Source organism: Ursus maritimus, unplaced genomic scaffold, assembly GCF_017311325.1.
Source record: "Ursus maritimus isolate PB19 unplaced genomic scaffold, ASM1731132v1 scaffold_2, whole genome shotgun sequence".
Lineage (NCBI taxonomy): Eukaryota > Metazoa > Chordata > Mammalia > Carnivora > Ursidae > Ursus > Ursus maritimus.
In genome coordinates, this window is record NW_024424452.1 from 48,078,101 (window position 1) to 48,100,157 (window position 22,057).

The 22,057-nt window shown below is 48.6% G+C and overlaps 1 protein-coding gene across 1 annotated transcript in view; it reads right to left on the reverse strand.

Annotated features, from left to right (window-relative positions):
* LMX1A (LIM homeobox transcription factor 1 alpha) overlaps positions 1-22,057 on the reverse strand; it is a 153,296-nt gene that overhangs the window by 130,962 nt on the left and 277 nt on the right. Inside the window, exons 2-3 of the mRNA XM_040635990.1 lie at positions 21,430-21,527; positions 19,023-19,209 (exon numbers count right to left, since the gene is read on the reverse strand). Coding sequence (XP_040491924.1) covers positions 19,023-19,209; positions 21,430-21,505 — 263 coding nt within the window. The 5' untranslated portion in view covers positions 21,506-21,527. The remainder of the gene's footprint in view (positions 1-19,022; positions 19,210-21,429; positions 21,528-22,057) is intronic.

Below are 22,057 nucleotides of genomic sequence, written 5' to 3' on the forward strand. Positions count from 1 at the left end.
CATTGGGGAGTCTGCTTCTCCCTCTCCTTCTGCCTCTGCCTCTCCCGAACCCTCTCACGCACTCTCTCTCTCTAAAATAAATAAATAAACAAAATATTTTTTAAAAAATAGAAATCAGGCAATCTGGCTCCGTTTTTCACCATGTCTACCATCCAAAATCTACGAAGTACCTTCCATCACTAAAATCCCATGCTTCCACATGTGTATGTGTTGATACATGTCAAATACACACACATACATACATAATACATAAATATCTCTTATGCTCCAGATACAGTGCGCAATGGTCAAAGTTATGTGTGCCCAAACCCAGACAAAATGGTGGAAGGGACCATTTACCAAGTTAACACATCCATCGTTGTGGATTTTGTTTCTCCGTCACTGTTCTGTGAGTTGTGTGCGATTGTGTCCAGGATAATCACCTCACTCATTCTTAGATGGTGACTTAGACCTATGTGCTCAGCCACAGATCTGTCTCAGAACCGCTTGAATTTAAATTTCCACAGAAGGGATTGGCATGACCTTTCCACACAACCTGGTGAGGCGAACAGGCAGCATCTCCAGGGCTTTGCCACGCAGACAAAGCAGCTGTGACATTGTGCAGGGAGCTGTGGAAAGCCTGAGCCTGATTCCCATCTACACCGCTTAGGAAGAAACCATGTGACACCAGGACGGAGGCTCAGCCTCTGTGAGCCTCAATTTCCTCATCTTGAATGAGACTGGGATGATGATTACGTGATATACTGTCTGTTATCACAGACTCTCCAGGCTTCTCTCTCGTTTGGGCTCTTCCATGTCCACCGCCAGTAGTTTTCACAGTAGCTTCAAAGTAAGCATTAAAAGAGTTGAGAGAAACTGATTTTAAAAAGAAAATACAAATGAAGACTTTGAATTTCCACATAAAAGCTAAAATACTCATTGGGGCACCTGGGTGGGGAGTCGGTTAAGCATCCAACTCTTGGTTTTGGCTCGGGTCGTGATGTCAGGGTCATGAGATCGAGCCCCACGTCAGGCTCCACGCCAAGTGCGGAGTCCGCTTGAGATTCTCTCTCCCTCTCCCTCTGCCCCTCCCCCCGCTCTCTCTCTCTAAAATAAATAAACCTTTTTTTTAAAGGCTTCAATACTCACAATACATGCATAAATGAATTCATATTATAGGAAAACGTGAAAACTGGAGCCCACTCACCAAATTACTGTTCGCAGAGTGTTTAATTATGGTCTATGCTGCTGCCTTGCTTATAAAGGATGATCGATAACGTAATGTCTCACAATTACTGGTACCTCCTGAGAGAGACTAAGCCCCTGTTAAATATAACAGGAGACCTAGAAAGTTCGCACGTGTGTGAAACTCGAGCGCTTTATTTCCTCCCGACAGCTGTGATCAAGACAAGAGAACTCAGTTCAATCTTCAGTCGCCAACAAACGGTCACAATTGTTGGCAAAGAAGGGAAAACATAAGCCTACTTCAACACATTTGCTAATTATCTTTCAGTCTAGGATTAATGTAACAAATTCTGGATGCCTGTGCCTTATCAGTCGGTCCGTCTAAACCCACCATGGGAAGTAGATTTTATCTGTCTGAGAGCCCCCGTTCTCAAACCAAGTACTTCCTCTTACTCTTGATGTCTCCTTCTTGCATCTGATGTGTGTTTTTACTTTACAAGGCAATCTGTCTGCCTTTATGTCCTTTTAAAATATTAGGGACATCCACGGAGCATGCTTAGAAAAGTAATGCTGAGGTTTAAAAGTAATGAAAGAAACAAACCACTGGTATGAGAATAAAATTGCCCATATGGGCATAATAATCTGCAATTGGCTGGCACTGCTGAACATTAGTGAGTAAATTATTAGTATAATTAGCTGCCATCTACCGAGGATCTTTACTAGACGCTGTATGAACACACAAGTAACAGAGCTGAGATTTGAACCCTTGTCCACATGTGGGGGTGGGGGTGAGGGGGTACGTCTCACTTTCTGCCGTCCGTTTTCACAACCTCCTTTCTTCCACATCACTAACTCTTACCCATTTGGGGATCACAGGCAGCTCTAAGAACTGACAACATCTACAGACCCAGAAAAGTGCACGTGTGCACCCATGCACACATGCATGCGTGCACACACACACGCACACACACACACTTAGTTCAAGGGACTCACGGACACCCTGAAGCAAAACCCAGGTTTGAAACCTCTATTCCAAACAAAGTCTCTAAGTATCAACACTGATGGATTTTTTTTTAAAGATTTTATTTATTTATTTATTTGAGAGAGAGAGATCACAAGCAGGGGAGGGGTGGAGGGAGAAGCAGGTTCCCCACCGAGCAGGTAGCCCAATGTGGGGCTCCATCCTATGACCCTGGGATCATGACCTGAGCCAAAGGCAGGCACTTCACCCACTGAGCCCCCCAGACGCCCCGCTGGATTTTTCACTCACTTGTCTCCTTTGTACTTGCCCCTCCTTTCTGGCTTCCCTAGAGGTGTGTAAGGAATAAAATAAGGCTCAGAAGCAGATATATTATCTTGCCCACATCCAAGAAAACTCTTCCTGCCCCCATGGCCCCCACTGCCCCCTCTGCCCTCATGTCTTCGCCAACTCAGTGAAGTACCCAGCTCAGGGGAATACCCTGGAATCACCTCCTGTCTGCTCTTCTGTTTACCACTGGTGTGAGACAGCTTTATCAATGAATCCGTCACCCCAGGTCTTCCACCATGAGCACAGGGTACCTATTATGTTCCTAGTAAACAACACTGTTCCAGGCTCTGTTCTCATGAGGCTTCCATGCTAATGGGAGAAACAATATATTGGCATACTAAAAGAGTAAATTACAGGGGCGCCTGGGTGGCACAGTGGTTAAGCATCTGCCTTCGGCTCAGGACGTGATCCCGGCGTTACGGGATCGAGCCCCACATCAGGCTCTTCCGCTATGAGCCTGCTTCTTCCTCTCCCACTCCCCCTGCTTGTGTTCCCTCTCTCGCTGGCTGTCTCTATCTCTGTCGAATAAATAAATAAAATCTTTAAAAAATAAAAAATAAAAAAATAAAAATAAATAAAAGAGTAAATTACAGCACATGCTAGAAGGTGGTTAGTGGCTGGAAAAAGGGAAAATACAGACATATAATGGGGTAGTAGCAATTGTAGGGGTGGGTTGCAGCATTAGATAGATGGATATTCAAATAGGAAGAAAAGTCAAACTTGTGGGTATCAGGGGCGGGGGGGGGGTGGGGGAGGTATATTTTGTTTCTTTGCTGTCTTCCTTCCCCTCTAGAATGTCAGCTCCATGAAGTTAGGGATTCTCTCTTTGCTGGTGTTCACAATTCCTTCCCAAGTGCCTGTAACGATGTCTAGCCATGTCATAGGTCCTCGATAAATACAGCTGAAGAGGTACACAGGTGAACAAAGTAAAATTTACCTTTCAGGCTGGCTGAAATGGAGGGTTGGGACCACAGTTCTAAATCCTACCTTCACTACAACAATATTCTTAATTAAATGGTAAATTCAGAGCAGAGAGAGAAAAGAAACTGAGTCAAGATAGATGCGCCTCTTAGAAGGGAAAACTGAAAACTGTACAGGAAAAATGATGCTAATCTGGTCTCCAACTTTAGAACAACCAAATAAGGAATGGGATTTAAAAAACCAAAACGACAACAACAACAAAAAAAAGGAGATCTCAGACCAAATAGGATTTTAAAATTAGAAATGACCCTTGAAATACAGGGCTTCCAAATGCTGAATGATTCAGAATGCCTGGGTGGCTCAGTCGGTTAAGCGTCTGTCTCTGGCTCAGGTCATGATCCCAGAGTCTTGGGATCAAGTCCCACATAGGGCTCCCTGCTCAGTGGGGAGCCTGCTTCTCCCTCTGCCTGCCGTTCCCTCTGCTTTTGCTCTCTCTCTCTCCCGGACAAAATCAGATAAATAAAATCTTTAAAAATAAATGAATGCTGAGTGATTCATCAATTAGGCTGTCAGTGAGATGCATGGAGATGTGGCCATTAAGACAGATGCCACCAACCTGGAAAGTGCCAGCCACTCACCCCGCGCCGCACTCCCCACTGCAGACCCGCATGTCTGCAACACTCACCACGCACTGACGCCTGTGGACCTTGAGCCTGGTTGTGGCTATGAGCTCAGTATTTATCCCTTGATGCTGATGAGTCTGAGGACACAGGTTGGGTCCCCCCAGAAACTAACAAGTGCTGACTCAGTTCTCTAGCCGCAGGTTACACCTCTGACTTTGTCCAGTGATCCCACACGTGCATATCCCCAGTTATACAAGGGGACAGAGTGTGTCCATGTGTGGGTGCGCACGTGCACACGTGTTACCAGCCACCCCAAAAAAAAGCACATGCTTCATGTTGAAGAAGGCTACAAGTGATCACTGGGAATGGAACGACCCCCTTATGCACAATTACAGTATTAAACCACAGCCCTAAATACATCTCTCTCCATCAGCTTCTCCTGAAAATACTATCCAATTCTAAGAAAGAATAAGAACTATTCAGACAGAGGGCCACGGGCAGGACATACTGTCCCTCCACCTTGCCCCCAGAAGCTGGCTCAATCTGGTAAAAGCCAGGAGCATGAGATGCCTGGATGCCACAGCATGTACCTTTACTGACGGCGGGTCTCCCCCTATTACAGGTAATGGGAGCTTCAGAATCTTCCTTTCTGTCTGATTAGCGATATCAGCGCAAAGCTGAATCACTTTGTCGTAACAGTTCGACCCCTGCAATACTGTACATCATTAAATTTTTAAGGGAGCTCATTGGGGAAGTCCTTTAATCCTTTAATAATTGAGTTGAGGGAAAGGCGCCAGTGAGGAAGCGCATTTACCTGAGCTGATATTAACTAGGTTTGGCTACTAATGGCTTTCCAACGATCCCACTGTGTCCACGTTGCCACTTAAAAGAGTACAGTCCATTTGGCCTTTGCTCTTTAACTGTCAACAGGGAAATTGAAAAATAATACATCACGAAGTACCGAAATGTACATCACAGCGCTCCCCACAGTTTTCCCTTCTAGCACTGTGGAGCTCGGTCGAAACCAAGTAGAAAAATTCATTCCGTGAATCAGTTGGGTGTCTATGATAACATAACCTGTCACTGATTTTTTCCACTGAAGTTACTGGCCACAGAGGCAGAACCATTGAAAAATACTCGGCTCCCTTGGTAGCACCGATTTTAGCTTAATCCCCTTCTAAGTGAAGAGGTCTGGCCCCTTATGACACTTACTTATTTTTCTTTCCTAGGGTCATATGGATATGATGGCCCTATACCTAAGGAAAGATTCATACCCATCCATACACTGCTTTCCTGCTCCCGTCAAAAACATTCTCACTCCCTCACTGGACACATCAGTCTGTGATCGTGTGCCACACCTCTCAGAACTCAAAGGAAAGGCACTGAGGCAAACCATATAAACTCAAAGAGATTCTGTGATTTGCCCGGACCCACCCAGCCAAAGCAGAGGCGAACGCAGGATTATGGCTCAAGGCTTCTGGAGAAACCCACAACTATCTTCCAGGTCACTCTAGTCTCCAGTCTGAGAAAGTTCACATACCAACCAATCGTGTAAACGAGACCATAAACAGTGACAGCCAGGTGGAGAGAGACTGGGCCATCACAGCCTACGAGGAGGACCACGTCCCCATCCTGGACGCCCTTCTCTTCAGGTTTCTCCTGGGTATCCCAGGACGCAAAGGCCCTTCCACCGCCAGGCACGTGGACGGTCTAGTTGCCTAGCACAGCTCACTAGCTCCAGGCCTGGGGAGCCTGGCACACATGTCCTGGGGAACTGGCCACACCATGTAAACCTTGGGCCACACCGTAACCAAATGGAGTCCTGACTGCTGAAGAGTGGAGACAGGAAGGTGACAGACAGCGAGGTTTGCACTAAGACAACTAGGGTCTGAAGAAGAAGGACACGGGCTGGAGCCTCCCTCTGCTGGCCCCCTCAGGCCCATGTACCAGGGTGGCCGTGGAAAAGACGCAACGTGGGAAGCTGCCGTGGCTACCTGAGGAGTGACAGAAAACAGACCCACCTTCTGTGGGCCTCCATTCTGTGGTTCAGTTCCCGCTAATCCATGGAGACGGGCACAAAAGAACAAAGGGAATAAATGGTTGGGAGAGAGGAGAGCAGGGCCAGACCTTTCCCCAGGCTTCTCCTCTGTCAGCTGGATGCCCCTCTCTCTCCTTGATCCTCAACCTCCTTCCTTTCCTGACGAAACGCATCTTAGCCATCAAGGAGGCTCAAGACTAGCCCATCCTAGGACATCGTCCCTTCATTCTAGCTCCACCCCATGGACTGCTGTCTCTTTCCCTTCTGACCTTTCTTCTGCTGTCCACCTTCTCAGAAGAGCTGGTCATATCACTCCCTCTGCTCTTTCGACTACATTTGACTCTACAACCCATTAAAATGCTGTCCTGTCCCCTCTATGCCTCTGATGAAACTACTCTTGAGGGATGCCTGGGTGGCTCAGTGGGTTAAGCATCTGCCTTCAGCTCAGGTCATGACCCCAGTGTCACGAGTTCAAGTCCCCCATCGGGCTCCCTGCTCAGTGGGGAGCCTGCTTCTCCCTCTGCCTGCTGCTCTCCCTGTTTGTGCTCGCTTTCTGACAAATAAATAAATTAAATCTTTTTTAAAAAGGAGAAGAAGAAGAAAACTACTCTTGATAAGGTTACCAATGACTAACTGCCAATTTTAAGAGCAAATAGGCAGCCCTAGTTTTGGAAAGTCCCCACCACTGTCCTGTCTTCCAGAACCCCACTCACCCTGGCCTCCCCTCCGGCCTCTGTGCCGTCCCACCGCAGATGGGCTTCTTGACCGCCGGTGCTCCTCTCATTCTATGTAGTATCCCCTTGGGCATTCCCCTCTTCTCCTGATTTATGTGATAAAATACCCTAAAGCTTGGGGTCCCCTGGTTATGTATTACTATGTACTCTTCCGTAGATTCTTGGCGCTTACCACAATTTGAAATATGCCTTTATTTATTTAGTTTATTTTCTGTCGCCTCTTCCATGAAGCTTTTATAACAACCCCAAGCAAGTCACACATAGATTAATTTATCCATTCACCCAACAGACATTTGTCTAATGCCTACTGCGTGTCAGGGACCGTGCAAGATGCTGGAGATACAGGTCTCAAGAAACAAAACACAAAACAAAACCAGGAAGGTCCCTGCCCTCACCGAGTTTATGACCTAATGACACAGACCACAAAGCAGCAGATAAATATAGACTTCGTATGGTGACAAGCAGTATGGAGGTCACGAAGAGCAGAGTACTGCAGAACCAAGGGACGTAAATGAGTGGGCTCTCTGTCCTACAGGCCAGACCTCTCTTCACACAACCTTATCCTTCTCTTAGGCATCTGTTTAATTTATGTCTCTAAACAGTCTCGGCTAGATTGTTAATACATCCGTGTTTCATTTTACTCATTTTTTACATACCTGGCACATAGAGGAATTTAATAAATCTGTTTGATGATTAGATGAATGAATGAGTGACTTAATTAATAAACCAACTGTTTATAAGATTCCATTTAATTCTCAACTTGAGAAATCCGCATACAACCAGGTAACGTGCATTCCAGTTACTGCTGTATTACCTGAAATCTCTAGTTTCATTACACGCCAGTTTACAGAGATTAAATTCAGACCTACATTCCAAATCTCTCTAAAATTGACTGGAACTAGTTTTAAGTGAACCAAGTGTCAGCACCGGTGAGTGAAATAATACAATACAGGAATACTTAATTTCCTTAAAAACCAAGATTCCATTATCCCTTTTTTTGATCCAGCCAGCTCATGTAATAAACAAGAGGGAGTCAACAGTTTTGAAAATCAGCCTCCTACCAGGGCACAGAGGGATCTTTCCTAGCTGAGGCTGGGGCTCGCTTGAAAATACAACACAGTTCAGAAGAACCCTCGGAAAAGGGTTATGCAAGGAATGGATGGACAGCTGCTGGCTAGTCCCAATGGAAGTTATGTTTGGAAGGCTCCAGATCTGATATTCAACAGTTCTGCTGCCAAATGTGCAGACAGGCTCCCAGAACAAGCCACCAATAGCAAACTCTGGGAGCTGGAGAGAAAGAAAAATGGATGCTTGTCTGCCTTTTTGTCATCCTTCCGGTGGAGAAGAACAGCTAAGCTAGAGGAACCATGGAGCCCAGTGCAGATGGGATGGGACAGGAAAGGATGGCGGCAGTATGGCTTTGTGGGTGTGGAGTTTGATAAACAGGAGCGGTGGGTGGATGCTAGCAGCTTTCTCACACACACACACACACACACACACACGCTCAGGCAATCCCCAATTCCAAAAAACTTCCTTAAAAACCACAGAATACGTAAACAGCTGACCGTCAGAAGGCTGCCTGAAAGCTCAAGTATCTAGCAGGTGGGGACTTGTTCTCCAAGAGCTGGTTCAACGGGACAAACTGAGAATTGTGATCTCACTGGAGTGTGAACACCAGAATTCAAGCAGCAGATGGTGTGATTTAGAGGAAAGGCCATTGGACCAGGAGTCCACGGCTGGGGACTGCATCCCAGCTTCCCTCTTTGCCAACAGCGTGACCTTGGGCAAGTTCTTAACCTCTCTGAGCCTCAGTTTCTTAGCTATAAAATGCAGAGGGAGAAAAACACCTCTTCTTATCTAATTTTTAAAATTGTTGTGAGGTCCAATAAAGAAAATACATGCGAAGTTTCTTTGAAAACGGAAAAGGAAGGCGCCTGGATGGCTCAGTTGGTTAAGCAGCTGCCTTTGGCTCAGGTCATGATCCCAGGGTTCTGGGATCAGGTCCTGCATCGGGCTCCCTGCTCAACAGGGAGTCTGCTTCTCCCTTTGCCCCTCCCTTCTACTTGTTCTCTCTCTCTGTCTCTCTCTCTCTCACACAAAAATAGATAAATAAAATCTTCTAAAGAAAAAAGAAAATGGAAAAGGATACATTTTTTTCAACATGTCCTTTTATGGAAATTCCTACGAGCCAAGCATTGACCTGCACACTTTTTATTTTATTTATTTATTTATTTTTAAAGATTTTATTTATTTATGTCACAGAGAGACAGCCAGCAAGAGAGGGAACACAGCAGGGGGAGTGGGAGAGGAAGAAGCAGGCTCCCAGCGGAGGAGCCTGACGTGGTGCTCGATCCCGGAACGCCGGGATCACGCCCTGAGCCGAAGGCAGACGCTTAACAACTGCGCTACCCAGGCGCCCCAGACCTGCACACTTTTTAAATATTAACCCAAAATGACCCTAGGAGATTGGTACTATCATTACCCCCATTTTAGAGAGCGGAAACCAGCACTGAGAAAGTAAGACCCTTGCCCGAGGAAATGGCTAGTGAGCAACAGGGCAAGGATGTGATCCCAGACACCCTGTGCCCACAGTCTATGCTCTAAACCACTAAAACCATGCAGAGTTAGCATGCACAGCTCCTGAGAATCTAAATTCTTTTACTCAAATAAAAATAAAAAACAAATATAATACCCAACCTTGTAGAGTTCTCTGTATTTTACCAAAAAGCTTTTCATGTTCATTTTCTTAGTCAAGTGTCACAATAACCGTAGGAGGTTGATAGCATAGTCCCTTGCACGGATAAGGAGATTGTGGCTTGGACATCTCTTGACAGTAGGACGTGTGTTTCCAGTTATCTTTCCAGGAATGGAGGGAGCTACACAGTGCCCAAACCAACCCTACCCACCTGTCCAACCCCTTCCATCTATGGATATGGATTTTTGAAATGGAAGACCCCAACCAGGAGCAGAATCCAGGAGAAAAGGAGCGGGTGTAAAATCACAACCAGCCGAACAGGAAAGCCCCCTACAAAGTGGTATTTGCATTCTGTCCAAAATTATCTCCTCTACTGGTCCCATTCTAGGACCTCAAATTCTACTGTAAGGTAGTCATTCCTTTTCGACTGAACACCCTTTCAGTTAAAAAGTATCTTTAAAAGAACACCACATTCTCATGTACATCCCAAGTGAATTATTTCATAATATCCTGTCCAATTTGACTGATAGCTAAGACCAGGCTCTATCCTGTACACAAGATAATACGAAATCTATAAGGTCAAGAGATGGGTTCAGAGCACAAGATAAGCAAGAAGACAAGACTGAGCTGAGATCTTGAAAAGGGGGTTGTATAACTAGTGTTCTGGTTGAATCTAGGGATGCTGGGTACATAGAGCTCCAAGGGAAAGAGAGGCACAGGGACCAAGCAACACTCTGGCTAAAGAAATGCAAGGGAGGGTCTTCTGGAATGTTCTTCCTCCTTGGGTTTCCAAAGTATACCTCACGGCACTGCCAACTGGTTTTCGTCTCTGAGGAGCTGGCCTGTACCCCTGTGAAGATGGCGGCCATCACTGTCTGTGTACCAGGAACACATGCACAAAGGAATCCCTGCTACAATGTAGGAGGGGCAGGAGGAGGGGGGGTGAGGGGGGCCAGCAGCAGGGGAGGAAACTCTCGATGGTTATGTTAAAAAGGATTTGTTCCACTGTCAAAACCAGAAAGCTCTCCCCAAGAGCCAGCTTTAGGAAAGGAAGCCTGAAATGACAGAGAGGGGGTGGGTCTATTAAGGAGGCTCCTTGGAAAAGAGGCTGAAGTGAAGAGCAGCATGGGGCCAAAGGCAGGTATGGCCGCAAAAATCCACCTCTGAACTGTGGTGGCCCACCAACGCCTGGGGGAAGAACAGAAACTGGGCTCTGGCATCTCTTCTGGGTCCCAGAAAGAGGCTCGCTAAGCCAGCCTCACTCTCTAGGGCAAGGACAGTCCTTTAAATCCAGGCCACTGGAGCAGTCATCCATCACCCGGACTGGGAGAGGGCCCCGTGGCCACCAAGCTCCTGAAAACTGTACAAGCCGCATCTTCTCCACTCAACTGCCCATTCCCCATTTTAGGCCCCATCTTATCCCCCAAAGACATCAACCTCTTCTCCAGCATGGAGCTGGGGGCCCCAGGCCAAGCCGCCATTGGCTCCTACTCAGTTAGGTTCAGGCTATTGGAGTCCTCAAACAAAGACATATTTGGACCCTCCTGCAGAGAGAGAGGGGACCGTTTCTGGGCCCAGAGGGAGCTGCCCTTAATCTGCTGCACAGTGAATGACAACAATGTTAAGAATGAAAATATGGTTTGGGGGATCGTCCCCAGGAGCCCAACATTTTGGTATTTAAAGGAACTTTAATGAGCTTAAGAGGCTAATCTGGAGTTCAGGAGGGGGTGTTTTGTTTTGTTTTGTTTTCAAAAATCCTTTTAAAGGTTCCTTAGGCTCCATAGGGAGAGGCACCAGAACTGCAGTCTAGGCGTGGCGCTGGGGTAGCAGAGGGGCCGATGGAACCGGAGAGGAGGCTGCTGGAAAGATCCCTTCCATCGCAGCCGCAGAACCTGTGCTCCAGAGATAGAGGAGGAGAAGTTCTTGCCAGGTTGGACAAGCGCCATGTCCGAAGAAGCAGCAAGAAGTTAAGGATGCACGGTGTGCTTACATGCTATCAGAACTCCTCTGGTTTACCGGCGACAGCGTCAGACTCAGGTGCTTCTCTGACCCCCACCCCCCGGAAACATCCATCTAGAGTGACAGCACACAAGGTGGCATCCACGGGGGCACCAGGCACACTCAGAAGATGTTCGGGGGACCCTACCAGTCCCCCAAAGAGCAAGGGTCATGAGATGACGCAAACCGGAGGGGTGTGCCCCTTGCCAACCACTGAGCTAAGCCCTGCTCCGTAACAGGGGGGCCATGAGACAGGACTGTGACTTTGGCATCCAGAAGACTAATTAGTTTCCTCCACGTGAGCAAATCAAAAGAGGCCTCATGGTCCATAAGGATGCCCTGGGGGGGAAAAATGAGGAGGTTGATGAGATGGTCTTGAAGTAAGATCTGATGCTGGCAAGAGTCATGTTACTAGAATTCCACAGGGCACAGGGGAGTGAGGGGGAGGCAGAATGGGAGGGGGCCAGATGGGAGCACCAGATACAGCATGTGGTCCATTCCCAGCCATGCTGGACGCTAAAGATATTTGTTATATGCACAGAGTTTGACTGGGCCTGTCAGGCAAGGTAGGCTGACCCATAGTGGCCAGACAACTAGCAGGGCCGGCCCATTACCGGATAACAATGATCAAACGCCAATCTAATAGGCTGGGGAGACACTGGAGTCAGAAAAGCCAGACATATTTACTGTTATCCAAAAATAGGTTCCCCAAACTGGAATCGGGAAAGACTCTCCCGTGGAGTCTGGGCTAGAGGGCTAGGAAGAGCACAGTCCACTCTGTATTTTTAGTTGTGGTGACATGATGGCTCACTAATGGGGAATCTGGCAATGGTCTCCTTCAATGCTGGCTCATCCAAGCATGGCGGCCAGGTGACAAGCCCCACAGAGGACTCGGCTGCCTCGGTTCGCCAACTGAGAAGAACAGCACAGAGGCAGCTTTTAAAAATCTTCTTTCTAAATCCCCAGATGGGGTCATCTGTGATGGGACCCAGCAGACACACAAGGTGAGACACAGATGGAGGCCCCGGTCTTATTCCGTCCATAACATCTTCGCAAATACTTCCGTGTTTCTGCTGCATTCCAATCGAATCTGCTGTGTGATACCAAAAGAAACTTAATCCCTACCCTAAGTCTCATTTTATTTATTTTCAGTACTGTGAAAACAAACATGTAGCAAGATGACAGTGTTTACACCTCCTTTTTAGCCGATGCAGCTCTAATCCTCCTGCTAACTCATGCCAGGGCCCGTAGCAATTTTATTAATTTCGTCTTGGTTAAAAATATAGAGACAGATAATTGTGCTTGACTAAAATAACAATTTGACATTTGGAAGGTGTTCCCTTCGTTTCAGCAAGGCGGTTGGCCGGGCTGCATTTAACATATGACAAAGAGACACAGAGCGGCAGCCGACGTTGGTCAGCGATCACAGAACTAATTCTAATTGTGATAAACTAACTAAAACGTCCCACATCGTGCTAGTCAAAAAGACCACGGAGACGCTGTAAATGCCAAGCTGGTTTTCCTATAGGTTCCAGTAAAACTGGGCACACAGGAGAGAAGGGCCTCATGTCTTTTGTCCTCTAATATTATTTCCTTCAGAACCCTTTCTACATTCTGCTCCTAAAAATCACCAACTTTCCCACAGCAAAGCTGCAAGGGTGCTGGCAACACCACGTCTGCATGTCACTAAGAGACTTTCAGAAAAACACAGGTGTTCCCAGGGGGCAGCCTCAGGCCTGCTGGAGAGAGGACAGGGCCCTCCGGGACAGGGACCCTGCTTCTCTGGGCAGAGGCTGGGAGAGGCATGCCACCCCAGGGGCCCCCACTCCTCCTGATCTCAGCCCACAAGAACTCCCCTCTGAAGACGTGAAAGGACATTGAAAAATCCACATTAGAAAGATCTTTGAAAATAAAAAAACTGAAAAGCGCTCAAATAAGGCTAAGGGTTCACAGTTATGGCAGAAATTATTTTTAAATCTTTGCGTGTGATCGCACATCCACCCCCCATCGTTCGTTCCCTGAAGTTGTACGACTGTACTTAACACTTAAGTGAATGGGATTCAATATGGGTTATTTTGAATACGATGGGATTCAACAATGCCGTGTTGTATGGGCATTGACCCTAAGAGGCTTTACTAAATTTCTGATAATATAACGAGTATTTTAAATCCTTGCCTCTTGTCTCACTTCGACATGCTGTGACCCAAATAATTTCTTTGACCATAAAGACTAATTAGCTGATAATTTAAGAAATGGAATTGTGGGGCGCCTGGGTGGCGCAGTCGTTAAAGCGTCTGCCTTCAGCTCAGGGCGTGATCCCGGCGTTCTGGGATTGAGCCCCACATTAGGCTCCTCTGCTGGGAGCCTGCTTCTTCCTCTCCCACTCCCCTTGCTTGTGTTCCCTCTCTCGCTGGCTGTCTCTCTGTCACATAAATAAATAAAATCTTTAAAAAAAAAAAAAAAAGAAATGGAATTGTTCTCATTAGAGAAAGAGTACCTGCTCGTGAGCTCCGAAAACACATTTTTCCAGAATGAGAAAGCAACGATGACAAGGCCTCTCTAAAATCAGTAACAGTATTTTGGCGAATGCCAAAGTTATAAATGAGAAAAATGAAACTGAAAGGGAAGACAAACAATGAACTTTCAGAACAGCTCCTGTCACTGAAAGCTGAAAGCAAAGGCAACTCCTTACTAGGCGGATGACAGAAGTCCCAGGACTCTACAGTACGTACAACAGGACTGGATAAATAACTTTCTATAACGTGCTCCATTTATGTAAGGATCTAAAGAATCCCACAACCCTCTTCTGAAAAGCAACGTTCGTATACAATTCCCAGAATACTATTAATATCTACTTGTGCTGTCTAATTTTATTTCAAAATTTTAAGTCTTAGATTCCAAGGAGGTCCTCCCCAGGGACCAATCCATATAAAAAGAGAAAACACCTCTGAGCGAGGACTGTTTCCAATCACCCTTCAAATAAAAAAAGAGATTAGTCGGCCTGCACCAACACACAGCCACAGCCCGCGGACGGTGCTTACCCCGAGCTAAACCCCCCTGCAATTTAATGCAGACACCAATTTATTACCGAGCTGTGTTTGATTTTTATATTCCTTACATTTTATTATGCCAGGAGCGGGGCCAACAAAAGATAAAGTACAGCAAGAATCTACAGCTGCCTCTGTAATTTCGGCTGTGGGCTCCCTTTCAGGAGTAACTGCATGCCCAATTTTGATCTCCTAGTCATGTCCCAGTAATAAAACCAAACTAATTAACTAATTCTTCTCCCTTACACACACATCCTACACTACCTTGATAAAATGCAGAATTAGTTCATTACTGGTCCTAATAGAGATCATTACCTCGGCCATTTTCTCCGAGGGGCTGCCAATCAGCAGGCCGAAGGCTAGACCGAGAAAGCTCTAAATGGGATATCCGCTTTGCCCCATTGTAGTCCCTGTCTTCGGAAAATTGGTCTGCTCCCAAAGAAAGGGGAGGGGAAACATGGACGGGCCCTCTGAGGAAAGGTCTCCCAAGGCCTGGGATCTGTTGACATGTGGGGAGTTGTGATGTTATGAGAACAGCCCTGATGACAGCAGAACTATTCCACTCTGCTCCTAGGATGTCCAGAACAATCTACGGGATAATGATAAACTTCACATGTGAGAGAAGAGGGCCCCAGCTGACGCACCGAGCTGCCAGGCACATGAAAGAAACAATATAAACTTGATTTAAATGTGGGATCCCTTCCAGAAGGCTTAATTATCTATTGTATTACCGCATTCCCGTAATTCAGCAGCCTCTTCTGTCTCCAGCTGAAGTCCAACTACAGTATTTGTTTGGAACAAATTCAGGGAAAGCTCCAAACTACCCAGATCACAGAGGACTCAGTTAAATAGGGAACAACAGTTATATAAATAGAAGTCCCCCAGGCTGGAAAATATTTTGGTTGTCTGCTAACTTTTAGGAACACTGAAAACAGCGGGATCCAGTTTTTAAACATCCATACCTGTAGCACCCCCCTGTTTTAAATCACTGGGTATAGCTTCAGCAATTCTGTAAACCTATCATCCCACCTAACCAGTTAGTTTTCTTTGATGACCTGTCATGCTCAGAAAAGATCGCCTCCAGCTCTTAATTTCTGCGGACATTCATAAATCAGTGTTCTGCACTCCGGCCTTAAATGCTTATTTGTTTTGGATGATCAGAAGAAAAATTACTCCTAAGGGTGTCATAGTGCATGAGACAAATATTTAACAAAACATCCTGAAGTCTGAAATGGATGGCTGGGTCTCAGCTGCCACTGTCAATTCCATTTTTTTTAATTAGACAAATTTGGTGCTTGACACCAAGAAGGTGTAACCACTAGCTGATAGAGTAGAATTTTCACTTTTTAGCTGGCCACCTGACACCACGAATAGGCAGCTAATAATTCAAATGCAAAACTGCCCACAGCACCTATAAATGGCTAAAATAAATGCAATAAACTCGCTTTGTTCATATTATGTTTCCGCCCTTCACCAAAGACTGCACGTGAGCTATAACGTTCTTTCATCTTAATGTGCAGGAATAGCATTTGAACTTGGCGAATCTGGAGAGCAGGGTATGCCTGACCTGCATCTCCACCATGGGCTTCCTCATCTGCCCCCCCCACAGTCCCATCACCTCACTTCCAGCTCTTCTTCCTCTCCCTCCATTTGCCTTGTCTGGGCCTCAGATTTTAAAAAGATCCACCCAAAAGGGCAAAATTATTTTTAAAGAATCAGTTCGTTCAAGAGGAAAGAAGTGCTGTCTGGGACTGTCTCATGTTATCTGCAGCTGAAAACGTCCCTCTAGACGACAAAGATCCAGTCATTCCAGAGGACTCCTAGGCAGTACCTATTTCTGCACTTAGAGGAGGCTTCTAAGAAATCCTGGACAGTTGGGAGAATACAGAAGGCAAAGAGGTTAGGCTACAAGCCCCCTGAAGGCAGCTGGGACTTGGGTCTCATAGCCTCTCATCACCCAGCCCCCTGCCTTACATAGAGAAGCTTGGCTGAATAAAGGAATTTGTCTGGAGCCTGGTTTTGAAACAAACAAGCAACCACCATGCACGCTGATGCCGTGAAGATTATTCAATATATGAAAACCCCATTTTGTTGGAAAAAAGAATGGGATCGAGATGGGGAACAGAGGAGAAACTAAGACTAAAACCCATCCTTTAAAAAAAAAAAAATCGAGGGGCTGGGCACAGACCCGTGCTGATAGGGTGCCACGAGCTAAATAGTGCAAGAAACACCATTTTGCACATGTGTTTCCGAAATAGATGTTAGAATTAAAATTAAAACCCCTCATTGTAACACCAACACCTCTCTGAACAATGCAGCTCACGCCCTCTACAAAATCTTCTTGGTTCTGGCCAACAGCTGGCAAGTTGATCCCTGCAATTTTCCCTTTGCAGAAATAGCTGTGAGAGAGGAGAACTGACCTTAGTGGGCTCCTAATAAGCCCAAACCCCGCCAAACCTGGGGGGCTGAGATGGAGAGGACATTGTTGTGTTAAGTACTTTACAACAACTGTTTCTTCCCCTCTTGACACAGCCTGACTTCCTTAAAGAAGATCTGACTGGCCAGACAGCTGTGTTGACCCTTAAGCCTTCTTTGATTCGTGATTTTTTTTTTAACAAACAGAATAGAAATTCACAACCCAAATCCTTTCCTAAGCTCCAATACTTTTGAATTCGCTAGTGTTGTGCCTGAAGGATGTGGACATTTCAGTAATCTATAAGCAGAAAGATAAAGATTGGGTCTACACAATCCCAAAACCTTCAGATGAAAAGCAAGACCGGGGGGAAAAAAGCGAGCAATCAACCAGAAGCTTTATCCAAAGGTGATACTTGAAGTTCGGTGGGCAAAATCTGCTTAATTCCCTAAAAATTGCACTTTTCACTCAGACACCGTGGCAACAAACAGACAACCAAGAACACATACAGGCATGTCTTCTTTAAAAAATGTTAACCATAATTACCACTTTGTGAAGTGGTCGTGTGTTTTCATTTCTTTATTCATTTCTGTATTGTCCAACGCGCCCCAAACAGAACATGCATTCTTTTTAATGCTAAAAATGCAAAGTTATCTTTTCAAAATGCCCAGTACCCCTTCCACAGAACAGCAAAATTCGAGTAGAGGACGGTAAAGGAGCAGGGGGCGGCAGAAAAACTGTGCGCCTGCGTGGTCACTGGGTATCAACGCTTTGCCAGTTTTCAGTAAACCTCAGAGCCCAGGCAACACTGAAAGGAAGGTATTTCTGTTCTTGCTCAGTGTTTTTGTTTTTTGGTTATGCGGAGACTTCTGCACCCCCCCTTCACTGTGTTTTTAATAACGTGATAGGAACTGCTTTTCTTGCACACGGCCCCTCCCTTGATTATCCCCACGTACTGCTCTTTTATTCACCAGTAACAAATGCGGAATTCTCCTGCGCGCGCACGCGCGTCCAACTCGGCCCCACACACCAATCCCAGTGTGCAAAAAGAGAGGCCTGCGTTTCAGCCGCCTTCCTTGCCTTCAGGACCGTGCACAGCTTTGCGAAGTCAGTGTCCCTACTGACGAGCCGTTTTGACGTGGAAAAGCAGTTCCCTCTCCAAGGACCCACTAAGCAACTCCGGGCCTGCCTGGCGAGCACCAGGAAATCCTTCTAACTCCCACTCCCGGCCGCATCCAGGCTGTAGGCATTACAGAAATCTAGATTCCAAATACTCCTTTCTTAAATACCTGCCGCCTAATTCTCCTCCAAACACACCAGAACGGTTACGTCGGCAGGAGAGAACTGAATCCGGGGCAAGGCTGCACCGCACACCCACGCGGGAATTCGGGGAGGAGGGAGCCTCAGGTCAGGGCCCGCTTCTGGCCTAACTGCCCCTGCGCCCCAGGGTTTTTGAGAAACGGGCGGGGGGTCGGGCACCGTAAGAGAAAAGGCAAACAGGGTGTGCGCGGAGCTCGAAGGGGCAGCCGCGCCATTTCAGAGCCCAGTCTGTCGCGACGCGGGTGGACAAAGCCGAGCGGGAGCCGCGCAACAGGGGACGGAGGCCGTGCGAGCAGAAACCTCGCTGCTGGCTCTAAGCGCGTGGGTGGCACAGACACGTGGCCAAGACGGAGTGGGAACCCCGCGAGCCGACGTGGGCCACTGGCAGCCCGCGGGGCACCCCAGGGAAGGGGAGAGCCGGGAACAGGCCGGATTCGGGTCGGAGCCCCCACAGAGGTGTGTCCTCTGGGAAGGGCCACGTCGGAGTAGGAGCTGGGAGGGCTGCACACCGGGCAAGCAGGGAGCAGTGGCTCGCGCCCCCGCGGGCGTGTCGTGGCAGGGCACACCGCGCACGTCTCCGCCGCCCCGGGGGAGGGCAACAGGCCACAACCTGGGGCTGAACCGGCACTCTGCGTCCCTGGGAGAGCGCGGGTGCCTCTCGCGCCTTCCGGAAGCGGGCGGGGGTCAAGGAGGACAGGGTCTCCAGCGCTCGCTGCTGGTGCCCGTGTGGGGGGCGCGCTCCGGCGACGCGATCACTTACTTCTCGTAGTCATACTTGCAGTAGAGCTTCTTGTCCCGGTAGAAGCAGGTGGTCTCCAGGGGCTCTTTGCAGGAGGCGCACTGCACGCACTGCTCATGCCAGAAGCTGTCGTTGAGCCGCAGCAGAAACCTGTCCGAGATGACCCGTTGACAGCCCTCGCAGACAGACTTGGGGCTCACCGCTCTGCCTACAGCAGCAATAGACGGTCTCCGGTCAACCGCGCCGGCCCAGCATCGCGGCCAACCCTGGCCGGGACCCGCTCGGATCACTCCATGCCCGCCTATTTCCCTTGCGCCCCCCACCCTGGGAAGCCCCCCGCTAATCAACCAAACCGAGTTTTAGAGAACGAGAAAAATCAAACCAGGTGTTGTTTCTAATAAACATTAACTCTATGGGAAGGTTTAAATTCTACCAGGGCAGGGGGCGGAAATCAAGAATAAGTGGCCTTCATTATCAAACCTACCCAGGTATTCGCGCAAATGTGCGCACAACCAGTAAAATTAGACTACAAATAAATTTGCGCTCCCAGGTTTATCTCGAAAGCATTAAGTCACTATGCTTGTCTCTTTTGACTATTATGAAAACGGTGAGTCTATAAAAAGAATTTGGGGGATTGGTTTTTTCTTTTGGCTAAAACGTGATTCTGTTGTATTTTTTGAGGGAAAACTTTTAAATTTTTAATTTTCTCCTAAAAAGTCTCAGGCGTACAGAAAAATACCATCTCGCTCCAGGCAAAGAACCCCAAAGTGCTGCGCCTTGGCTGGAGTACTAGTTGCAGGTGGGTTTATACGTATAATTTTATGTATATATATATGTATGTAGACATATTCATAATTAAGAAGCATCAAAACGGGGAGGGGAAGAGGAAAGAAGCAGGGCGCGGAGATGCCGCGGGAATTCTGGGAATCCCGCACGTTCAGCTACCGCGCTTGCGAGCGACACCCACCCCAAACCCACTCCACGCAAACAGGGAATGCTCTCTACCCTACGCCTTGGACTTTTGTCCATTTGTTCCTTTATTTTGCTGGGGAAGGGTGTCCTTTTTTAGGATCTGGGAACAACGCTTGGCCGCCTTTGTCAGCACATTTCACAGCTATTTAAAGAAGGCCTTGTCCCCTGATAACAATACTCTTGCGCGTGGTGTCCCAAAGGGCCTGACCCTTCCTCATTTCCTTGCTACACTCCTGTCGCTTTTTCCCTTGGGGGATCCTGCCACCAGCTCCTCAGTGGGGCCAGTCGCCTTGGGGCACGCAGGGAGGGCTAAGAAAAGTAGCGAGATAGTTCTCAATTGTAAAATTGTCTATTCGTTCTGTCCTGTCTCGGCGTTCAGGGCCAGGACCCTGGCGTTGGGAGCCTCCGTGAGCCGGGCGGAGCGCACACTGTGAGCCGCGACGCCCGCTGTAGGCACAAGGTCGCGCGCGCTCCGTGCCAGGGCAATGCCACCTCAGGCCCCCGCGCTCTTCCGACGCTGCACCGAGTCGAGAAGTTTCCGAAAGCGCGGTTGAAAGAGGGGAACTCAGTGCGCGTGATTTCGTTTCATCTGGGGAGTAGGGGAAATTCCTCTCTGGATATGGTTTCTCCAGCCAAACTGTCTCATCGCCTTCACCCCGCTCTAGCGGTTCCGAAGGACGGAAAGAGGCAAGAGGTTTAAATGACAAAACGAAAATCCCTCCCGCTAAAATATTAAAACACCCGCGCCCACACCTGAGAAGCACCAAGGTCGGGGTGGGAGGTGGGGTTGAGAATCCTTGGCCCAGATCAGCGAGACCCGCGCGTGTGGACACCCTTTCGAGGCCCTAGGCTCGCGGCTCCTCCGCGGTCGCTGCAAAGGGATTGGGGAGGCAGGGGGAAACCCGCTGGCCTCGAGGTCCGGCTCCAGTTAATTAAAACAGAAGCGAGGGCCCTGCGGTGCGGGCTAATCCCCGCGCTGCGCTGCCCACCGGCCCGGAAAAGCCCTTCGACCGGGCCCGAGGCTGAGACTGGGGCTGGAGTTGGTGGGGACGAGAAGCCGCCTCGAACTTGGGCGCCTTCAAGCCTCGGGTTTTCTATTCTCGCCCCTAGGCGGCCGAGAAGCGGGAGGCGTTTACGAGATGTCGATCAGCTCCGTGATTAAAAATCCAGCCCTGGGTATTTTTAATCACTTGCCACTCAGACGCCCACGAGCAATCTCGCCCGCCCCTCACGGCTTTGGGGAATTTGGTGCCCCGCGCGTGAGGCCTGGGGCGGCTTGTCGGTTTGGGGTAGGAAGGACCCAAGGGGACTGACGGACAGACGGAGCGTCGGCTCAACTGACTGCCGGACACGGGCCCTGGCTCCCTTATTGCCGACCGGGTCCGGGCGAGCTGGGTTGCAGAGCTGGGGGTCTGGTGGAAAAAGTGCGCCCGGGGCGCACTGCCTGAACACTCACCCAGCAGCGAGGAAAAGGACGCCGAAGTCTCGATGGCGCTTTGGAAGTTCTCCTCCATCTTCAGGCCGTCCAGCATGTTCGGGCCGGGCCGGGAGGACCTGTAGAGGAGAGGAAACGATGCTTCTGGGGTCCGTGCCCTCTGGGACCGGGAGCCCACAGCCGCCACACTCCTGGGAAAGAGCGGAGGGAGTGTCCAGGGTCACCAGAATGAGTCGGGAGGGTAGAGTCCAGCCAAGAGAAACGTGGGGTGGGAGGAGAGAGACGAGTCACCGCGAACTGCTCTGACTGATCTGATTTCACTTGAAGTCAACGCGTTTTGTACTTAGACCTCCGCCCCCCAACTGCGCTTCTCCTTCGCTTGCCCCCCCCCAACACACACACACCCTCACCCCGTCCTCAGTCCCAGGTTGCCCATCCCGAGTCCGACTCCGCCCTAACCTATACTAATGCGGGCCCTAGGGACAACTCTGCGGGAACCCAGCGACGTGGGGAGACTGGGATGAAAGGAGTGGGTGTTTCCCTCGTGGGGCCGGGCCCAGGCACGCGGGACTGCGAGGTCTACGGCCCGCGCCCCGACCGGTCCGGGGCGTCCCTCACCTGCCCCGGCCCAGGCGGGGCCGAGAGAACG